The sequence below is a fragment of the Agrilus planipennis genome, unplaced genomic scaffold, assembly GCF_000699045.2.
Source record: "Agrilus planipennis isolate EAB-ADULT unplaced genomic scaffold, Apla_2.0 scaffold41, whole genome shotgun sequence".
Classification (NCBI taxonomy): domain Eukaryota; kingdom Metazoa; phylum Arthropoda; class Insecta; order Coleoptera; family Buprestidae; genus Agrilus; species Agrilus planipennis.
In genome coordinates, this window is record NW_020442445.1 from 185,114 (window position 1) to 195,596 (window position 10,483).

The 10,483-nt window shown below is 31.8% G+C and overlaps 1 protein-coding gene across 2 annotated transcripts in view; it reads right to left on the reverse strand.

The window, feature by feature from the left end:
- The window catches only part of LOC108733585 (tripartite motif-containing protein 3), a 47,285-nt gene extending 37,478 nt beyond the window's left edge, over positions 1-9,807 (reverse strand). The window contains exon 1 of one of the 2 annotated variants that reach the window (XM_018464791.1): positions 9,561-9,807. In XM_018464791.1, coding sequence (XP_018320293.1) covers positions 9,561-9,580 — 20 coding nt within the window. In that variant the 5' untranslated portion in view covers positions 9,581-9,807. Of the gene's footprint in view, positions 1-6,505; positions 6,577-9,560 lie in introns of those variants that run through there. The other variant, XM_018464793.1, reaches the window with a different exon arrangement.
- Between the last annotated feature and the right edge of the window lie 676 nt (positions 9,808-10,483).

Genomic DNA, 10,483 nt, shown 5'->3' on the forward strand with positions numbered 1-10,483 from the left:
AACCAGAAAACTCGGTTCTTTGAACTTCGTTAGAGAGTTGAGAAAAAATTTCAACAGGACATTTGAGAAGTTTTTAATTTATTTCTAAAGGGAATTAAAATATCATGCAGTGGTAGTATTACACATCATGGTAAGTGAACAAGAGACAGAAGGAATCGTATACTAGAAATTGAGAAAAAATATTGATCAATTTTTAAATGCATTTAAGAAATTGCACTAGAAATTTAGTGCCATGAAAGGTTTAGATAAAAAGGAGCCAGTGCAGTGTTTCTAACGTAGGGTATTTCTCACTATGTACTCACATTATTAGGTTTGCCGATTTTTATCAAAACAAACGAATCGTGCAAAAGGACCAGTTGAATGGCCCTCCGAAGTCTCCAAAATTACTTCTCCTTTGAATTGTGAACTGCTGCAAAGAATCACACTTTTGAGCAATTTTTTTCGGCTGAAATATTTTAACATTAAAAATTTGAAAATTTGTTTATTTTTGCGAGCAATGATGGTTCGTTCTTTTGTCAATTGACACAATTTTACTACGTGTCTAATGGAGTATACGACAACATCCGGTACCTGTTACATATTTTCACGCAATACTAATAAATATTCACGAGCCGTTATTTTGCGACAATTGAGAAACAATTTCCGTGTAAATAATAGTCGGTGAGGTTACAGCTGTTTCCGTAACAATTGTTGCTTAAGGAAGTGCTATATTTGAAAGAAACATGTAAATTTCAACAAGTAATAGAATTGGGTTAGGTAATATAAATTCGTTAGCTAGATGCGTGTCTTAATTTTTTGAAACGACTTCGGTAATAAATAAAACAAAACTAATTTGAAAACTTACTCGAAAAATACGACAAGAATTTCCTTTTTTTTTGTAACTTGTACCTAAAAAAGAATTGGATTTTTAGAGTCCTTTGGCAAAGAATCAAAATGATATTGATTTATTGCTGATAGAAAATTACAATTAATTGCTTCATTTGTTGTATTAACTATTACGTCATCCCCTCCCGAGCCGAAGGTGAGAGCGACAAATTCCTAGTAGGGGTTGTTTTTCTATCTTCCCGAAGCCCGTATCCCATTTTTCCTAATAATATCAGAAATCGCATTTACTGTTAGGAAAAAAAAATTAATATTCTATGGTAAAAGTAACGCACTTTCGGTAGGGGTACGATAAAAAAGTAATTTTATTACGATTTGTGGTCATGTTATAAAATAGAAATCTACAGAATGCCTAAACAAAATAATAAAATATGGAAGTACATAAAATGTATAAATAACCATGAAAACAAATACGACGTTTAAGAAACAAACAGTTTTTTTAGTTGTCACCATAGTAATTATTTTTTACATTTTTACATCTGAAGAAGACACTTTGTGACGAAATAATTATTGTGGTAACAAGATTAATAAATGTGTTTTGCAACTTTTAAACGTTGTATTTGTTTTCATATTTTTAATTACGTTGTATTACGATTTAAAATGATTCACCCGTTAAAACATTCCCAGTAAATGTTTTTGTTATGTAGTAAGTTAGAATATTTCATACGCAATAAAAGGGGTCTCGGATCTTCCACAGGGCCAGCAAATTAATAAATATAAATCTCTGGCAATAAGTTCTTATTTGTTGTTTGAATCCTGGGCCGTACACGGATAAAATAAAAAACGAAAATTTACATAAATATTAACGGGATATTTACAATTTATCCCACTAGCCTGTTGCTTCGTAAGCGAAAATAATAAACATTACAATTTTGACCTGAATTTGTAAAAATAAAATCGTTTAAGCAGAAATAAATTTACTACGTATTTTAGTTAATATTACAAATTACTTCTTGACTNAAGAAACATGTTAAAATTGATATTATTACAAGTTATCTTTATAAATTCTACTATTTCTACGGCAAATTCAGTAATTTATAATCGAAAATTATAATTTTTGCGTTGTCAAAAAAATTTAGTTTACTCCGTGTACTACAGAGCTTTCAAAGCGTATTCAAAGTCGTTACGAAATATATAAATAAAATAATTCTCGTTAATAGCTTGTTTCTAATTATAATAATTGCGACAAAAATTTATAAATGATGTAAACCAAAAATTAATGAACATTTTTGATTATATGGAATTCCTTTTCTTAGCATATTGACTAATTATTATAAGGGCCCCCTGCTCTTGTTTAATTGATTTATCATTTATACTGCATGATAAGAAACAGTCAACCAGAATAATAAAGTTTATTCATTCTGTCCTAATAATAATTTATTTTAAGTGGTTGTAAGCCTCTCTTGTTCGATTCTGTCGAATACTAAAAGATGCTGATTGTTGTACAGGTTTTTCTCAAGTACATTTCAATAGCTTAATTGAAGATGTGTTCATTGACAAGGTCGAGATTTAATTATTTGAAGGATACTAGCTCCGTAATGATTATTAATAAAACGATGTATTTTTTTATTGCTTGTCCGCGCTTCGTGAGATTAATTTTTATTGCAATGTTAAGGTTATTATGTACATATATATGTTTATTGTGAAACCAAAAAAGGACATATTATAAGGCATACTTTAATAAATGCGTGATGTCGTTTTAAATAAATAATACCGGAATTAGAATAAACTTTAATTGCTTACGCTTATTATCTTTTCGAATTATTTTATCAAGTCGTTATTTTTCTACCATAAAGACAGCAGAGAACTTTTTTTAAGGGATCAGTTTATTCAAATTATATAAATTTCGAACACACTGATGCTATACATGAATATAATTTATTAGCCGTTAATCATTAATCATCGTTGATGATGACATGATGAATGGTTTCCTTAACGCTCTTGTGATTGCATAAGTTTTTGAATGTCAATCTGCAATGTTATTTGCATTCTCAACTTATATTTTTTTTATAAATAAACCTGATTAATAGAAATCACTTTGGCCCAAATTATCTCGGATAAACCGAAATTTTACTGTAATCGCGATTTATTCAGTTATTCGGATCTTTAAGGGATTTGTCCCTGAACTTTGCTTCATAAAGGCGACAGGCGCATAAAAACGTTTTTGTTATTTCGGGAGTCTTTGTTATATAAATATAATAGGTAGGTACCTATATGAAGGGGTAACTCAATAGAAATCACTTTGGCCCAAATTATCTCGGATAAACCGAAATTTTACTGTAATCGCGATTTATTTAGTTATTGGGATCTTTAAGGGATTTGTCCCTGAACTTTCTTCGTAAAGGCGACAGGCGCATAAAAAGGTTTTTGTTATTTCGGGAGTCTTTGTTATATAAATATAATAGGTAGGTACCTATATGAAGGGGTAACTCAATACATACATATATTAGCATGTTTTAAAGATAGCGATGATTCATCCCTGTTGTACTGTCTTATTTAAATATTCAGAGGGAATCACATAGTTTTCTATTTAATTACCTGATACAATAAATCAATAGTACTGTGTTTCTCAGTAATAAATATTCTCTTTTTTATGTATATCCGTAATTTTTAATCAGAGGATTTCAAAAGAATATGTGAATGATACGTAGTATTTAATTTTTTACCATCATCATATAAGTATGAAGGTACATNATCATTTTATTCAAATTATATAAATTTCGAACACACTGATGCTATACATGAATATAATTTATTAGCCGTTATAACATATACTGCGTCGCTAATAAAAAACTTTTCCGGTTAACCTTATATCTTTTTTTGTGATTTCAAAAGTCTATTATTTATTACGTGAAAAACATCTTTAGAACGCACGCTAATTAGTTGTGTATGCCATGACTTTTATGCAGATTATGCAGAAGGACAGTTTTTGTTTTTGGCATGCCGATGCTGGCGGAAATTGAAACTTCAATCAATATTTTAATTGATTAATGAACAAAAAAAACAAAATAAATAGCTTTTTATAATTCAGTCAAATAGGTTATTGTTGTCGCATTCATTGTTTACATGTAAATGTTTCGCCATGGTCAACAGAAAGCATCTTCACTACTTATTTAATACGTACTTACTAGAAAATACCACAAATGGCGTGGTGAACGCCATCTGTAATACGATGCTACATTTTAGGATTACGTATGCTCGAACAAGGTCCATTTAAAAATATGGATATCGACTTGCTGAAACGAATCCCGGTGTAGCTAATCTCAACGTGATAGGCACGTTACCATAATCGAATAAAATAATTCGAAGTGGTCTGCATTCTGTCGAAACTGCCAGACGCGGATCGCGATTTCGATCTTTTTGGATCTCATCAGCGCGTCGCAGGCAGCTCCGACAAAACACAGACCAACCTTTACCTGCTGTCTTAACAGCGCGTTTTAGAAAACATGCCTGAAGTGAACAAGTATTGTAATAATCAGGGCGAGTCTCTTTTTGGTTTATTTCTTTATGGGTTTTGTTCAAGATTGCACCAGATTTCATATATTCTATTTTTACTTGTATTTTACTTCATTAGTTAGGAAGCTAACGCGCTAAAAAAGCATGTCGTCCCAATTATCTATCACCTGGTACATCAGCTTTTTAAGTAGTTTACAGCATTTTTCTTATATAATATGTAGGAAAAATCTGGACCCATTTCAAAATAAGGATTAAGTGAGGAAGTCGTAAAAAATGCCGGATTAACCTCATTTTTACGTGTGTGAATGAAAAGAAACGTAAACCCGAAGTGTATCTAACAAAGTACCGCTATTTTCCGGGATGTGGAGTATTTTAAGTAAATTATACCAAACGGTTAGGCTAATAATTTTTAGGATCCCTCCCCTTTTCTCATAATGGGCCCAGATTCCGCCTCTATATATTATATAAGAAAAATGCTCTAAATTGCTTAAAAGGGTGGCAGAGCATATGATTTTTTTCTCGTCTAAACACTCCTACTTCAGAATCAGTGCCAACATTAGGATTGTAGAAGTTTAATAAATAATTATAAAAACATAATTGACGTTTCGTCTCCTATTACAGACTTTTATCAAAGTAGGTAGGTAACATTAATAATTTAAAACAAAAAATACCTTGACAAACCCTTTAAAAGGAGGCGAAATGTCGGCTGTGTTTTTATAATCATTAATCGTTTACAACCCTAAACGCGCTCTGATTCCATAAATCTGCAGTTTTGGTATATTTAAAAAATTTAATTAAAAATAATTTGTAAACCACAGGAAAATAAAAGTTGAACGCAGTAACGTAGTCGGTATTATGTTGTTCGAAATTAAAAATAGTCGAGTGAATGTCCGATCCACGCTTACTTGATTTATTTTGACGTGCATTACCGGAAGAAGATATTCTAGTAGGCATTACATTATCGTAACAGTGTTCTTTATTATTAACCGAAATTTATGACTTTTCCGTTTTTTTTGTACCTCTAAATGAAGGTTTCATACCTAATTTGTGTCGCATTTGTAATAATATTAAGGCATATTTAGTATTCATAAATGTGTGGCGATTATGTCGGTTTACTTAATTGAAGAATCGTGTTGTTTTGGTAAATTGAGTGATTATCTAGGTTGTTGTGACCATCAGTGACTGGTCTCTATTTTAGGTAATTAGACCGTCTCTTACAATTACGAGCTCTTGAAGAAGACGAAGTGCATTGAATTCTGTTCTTAAAATAAACTTTGCTGTAGACTAAAATCGAGTAACTATTTTTAAAATATATTTTTAGTTAGGATCTTAATTTCTCAATAACGATAGGTTAATTTGGTTTAACTTCATTTTTATTTTTATCGGTTCAATTAATTAATTTTAATATTTTAGACTGATTAGATTCACTGTATAACTCTAAAACACCAAAAAAGAAAAGAAAATCCTCATATTATCCGAACTGTGACTATCTATCTTGAATCTGGTTTATCCGAAATAAACTGATGAAAACAAATATTTCGATTAGAAGAAAAATCATCATTACACGAAACATGATGAATGGTTTCCTTAACACTCTTGTGATTGCATAAGTTTTTGAATGACAATCTGCAATGTTATTTGCATTCTTAACTTATATTTTTATAAAAAAACTGATTAATGAAATCACTTTGATTCAAATTATCTTTGATAAATCGAAATTCTACGGTATTTAAAAATCGCGATTTATTTAGTTATTCGGATCTTTAAGGGACTTGTCCCTGAATTTTACTTCATTAAGGTGACAGGCGCATAAAAAGGTTTTTGTTATTTCGGGAGTCTTTGTTATATAAATATAATAGGTAGGTACCTATATGAAGGGGTAACTCAATACATACATATATTAGCATGTTTTAAAGATAGCGATGATTCATCCCTGTTGTACTGTCTTATTTAAATATTCAGAGGGAATCACATAGTTTTCTATTTAATTACCTGATACAATAAATCAATAGTACTGTGTTTCTCAGTAATAAATATTCTCTTTTTTATGTATATCCGTAATTTTTAATCAGAGGATTTCAAAAGAATATGTGAATGATACGTAGTATTTAATTTTTTACCATCATCATATAAGTATGAAGGTACATCCTTTGATGAAAATACTCACATCTTATCCTGTCTCTTGATCAGGATAGAGGTCGGTAACCACCCGGCACTTTTCACGAACACTCCACATCTAATTAGAATCCTCAAGATCGACGGCCAAGTTCAACCAATATTTGGCTAATAGAGTCGACAACAAGCCGTACGGAGACCACTACCTTATAACCAACTACAAACAAAACGCGCGAGCTGAGTACTCAATGAGGAGGCATACGCGGCCGTATACGGTGAGTTTAGCGTCCTTTAAACAGCCTGTACGTGTTCAGACTGTAAACAAATGCACAGGGTGCCTGGACTTCTACTGATTTTTTCTTCTTCACTCACCACACACATACCTAGACAAAGTTGCTCTCGAATTCGGGTGTGACCACCGTCCGATACCAAAAATGTTACAAGTGTTTGGTATTCGTGGACATCAAGTACTCAGCTCGAATATTGGAACAGAATAATTCAGTACAATTTATTTATTTAAGAACAAACCAAATGAATGAATTCAGTGCCACATGAATAACAACGAAAAATGATCTGAAGAGCAAGTTTTCAGTTTCGGTCTACCGAAGATAAGAGACAAATTAACTTATTGGTAAAGGTCTAGATGATGGCCAGATAATGAGGGGTGGGCGGAATCGAAAGAGGAGGTCTCCCCCACCACAGTACCATAAAGTTCGTGGCGGTCTCACCCTCATAAAAAGTTATGGGGGTTCAAAGTTAATAAATATGCCAATTTTTATACATTTCTAGGCATGTAAATATTTATATAGTCATTCTTAAACAATATTCAAAGGTAAAACTAATGAAAAATACATAAAAATATTCAGAAAGTTATATAAAACATTATTTAAATATCATTATCAATAGGGTAGGTTAGGTTAGGTTATCGGGTTTTGTTCAAGTGACCACCCTCTTTCGATCCCCCACCTCCACCCGCTTGAAAATATTTTTTTTATTGAATTTTATTTGAATTATAGTGTATGAAAACTGTCAAAATAATGAACTTTCAACCCCCATAACTTCTTATGAAGGTGAGACCGCCGCAAATTTTTTATGTGGTTTTACTCAGGTGACCACCCTCTTTCGATCCCCTCTACCCGCACTCCATCTACCCCCCATAACTTTTTATGGGGGTGAGACCGCCACGAACTTTTTATATTACAGTCGTGGGAGAGACTTCCTCTTTCGATCCCACCCACCCCATCATCTAGACATTTACCAACTTATTCTTTAAATAATTCAAGCACATGATGCCCCACTCGATCCTATTGCCCTAACATTAGATTTAGACGCTTTTTAATGTACATTAGATAAGTAATGACTGTGGCATGTACACAGAGAGACGAACGGATGTTGAAGGTTCCTGTGCTTCAAAAAGCATTTGGATCCTTAATTCACAATATTGGAGAATCTCCGCAAAAAAAAATAATAGAAAATTGTGTCTAAAATACGATTAGAAACCAAGAAATCCAAAGTGTAATATATGTAATTTGGAAGAGTTGAAAGCTAAGCACCATAATAAAAAAAGGAAAAGCAAGAAACTTTACAAAACACACAGAAAAATAATATTCTGCTCAGTCAAGTACACTAATAAAGCTTTCTTTACAAAACCTAGTGAATTTACACCAAACCTTTTCCATAAATATGATTTCATGGTCAAGAATAAGTACAGAGGCAATTAGTGTATGTCAACAGTTAAGTGATTTACCCCGTGCTAATTGCTTCTGACTACAAACTGATGATCATGGCTATGTTTCAAAACAAAACTGAACTGAAAGGTATTTTACCGTTGGTTGGACTTTACGGTCAATGTAACCACAAGAGATAGATGACTGATTATAAAATTGTAGAAATTATTATTATTACACATTAATAATAATAAAGATGATCAACTACGTAACTCTGAAGAATTAATCGTTTTGTAATTGAGGGATGACTCAAAAATCATTACGTCGTCGTGAATGTAATCTTTGCTAATTTTGAATATTTTTTCAGTACATTAAGTTACACAAGTATCTAGTAGCTTCAGCAAAATTTTTCTCAAAGAGTAACCTACTTTTCTACTTCTTCTCTTAATTCCTTTAAATTATTAACAACTTAAATATAATTTTTTTCCAAAGAAAAGTGTACAGAGGTTGTACGTTGCACGCCAAATTAATATTGTGCAACTGGTTAAATTGGATCGTGATTTCGATGAAGAATAAAAATTCACTGTTTTATTTAACACATTTACTGGAACTTCTATTATAATCAATAAAAACTAAACTTCAACGTCTAAATTAAAACTATCAAAATTCGTCCGACAATGGAAACTATTTTGGATGGTTACTGGATGCAAAACATACTTGATTGAAAGATGAAATGTGAATGTTTGATATTCTTAATGTACTATGAACTCTAACTATGAACAGGTAAACTGGTGAATATTATTCTAGCGGGGGTGAATAACTAGAAATTGAATATAATATAACACAGAATATGAAAAGCCCTATCATTAAATATGAGCACAATCGCCATACATCATTTCCTTCCAGTTTATAAGGGTTCTACGAATACCCAGGTAAAATGTAAATGGGTCCTGTTGTCACCAACTTAGACACTATTTATAATTACAAATATGAATATAAATTAAAAATATTTTAAGTACAAAAAAAAGAGAGAAAAACTTAGGACTTAACAAAAAGTTTTACTAGATTTTTGTGCATTAGGCACTTGTGTTTATGCTTAAAATAGGAATATGATAAATTATTTTTAATTTTAACTAGGAGTAAGGAATTACAAGTAAAATGTGAAAGTATAAGTACCTGCATTCTTAGAGACAGTGTAGGTATTTCATTTTATTCCTAATTCAATTTCTGAATCTTCCTTAGCTTTTTCTGCTTCATAAATTTACAAGATAACAAGACATTTTAAAGAAAATAGTGCTTTTAAAAAACAATCGAAAATATCATTCTTGTTTGCTACTGAAACCATAACAACACATTATCAAGTATCGATTTAGTGACCTCGTCGTTAGAATGCAGATAATTGCCATTAAAATTTTAACATAAAACAGAGAGATTACTTACAGTGCAGTACAGCAGAACATGCGGTACTTTTCGTCTGTGCAAAAGTTCAAGTCAATTTCCTTATATTAATAAACACCATTGTACCACCGAAAGCTCTTCTAACTGTTTACTAACTTATTTCAATACGGACAGGTAACTAGGAAACAAATTGAAAGGAACTAAACGCGAGTGTTGCATTGGAAATTCAATTTGGAAAAAGGACATATGAAAAGTGTTTCACTGTTTTGATTCTTCCATCATCCCCAGCTGTACTACGAACTACACGAAATAAACTGAAGACGGGGCAGTGTGTGCAAATCAATATTTTGCGACCTCGTCGAGCTTCGAGCGTTCTTTCTGCTCCGGGTTTCTACATCGTCGCAGAGTTATCTATCCCACCACCAACAAACCCACCCCCGTTCAGCTTATCACATTGTAACTTGTCGCGAACACAAACAAATACAAAGTACCGCATACCGCACTACATTGTATTCAACAAGGTTCCCGTTTATTAGTTTTTTCTTAATGTATTAAACAATAATATTTCTGCTCATGCATGATTCTGTAGGCGTTCATGAAAATTCCATTTTCTCTATTTTTATTGCAAACCAGTTTTTACCCGTTATTTCGTTCGCATGAAATTTGCTATGTTGAACTAATAAAGAATTAAAAAAAAAAACAGTATCCTAAATCCTTCCTGGTCACATCTTATTCGTGATTGTAAAGTCCCATCGAAATCAATTCAACTGTTTGGAAAATTAACCTTTACAGACAAACAGATAATAATGTTTTTTCAATTATATCAATCCTGATCAGATCAGTACTGTATGAAAATAAGTAAAAGTAAAATTAAAATACTGGTATGCAAGGGAAGAAAAAGTAGGGAAAGAGCGAACATAAAAATAGGAGACAAAAATTAGAAGAAGTGGCTGATTTTAGATACC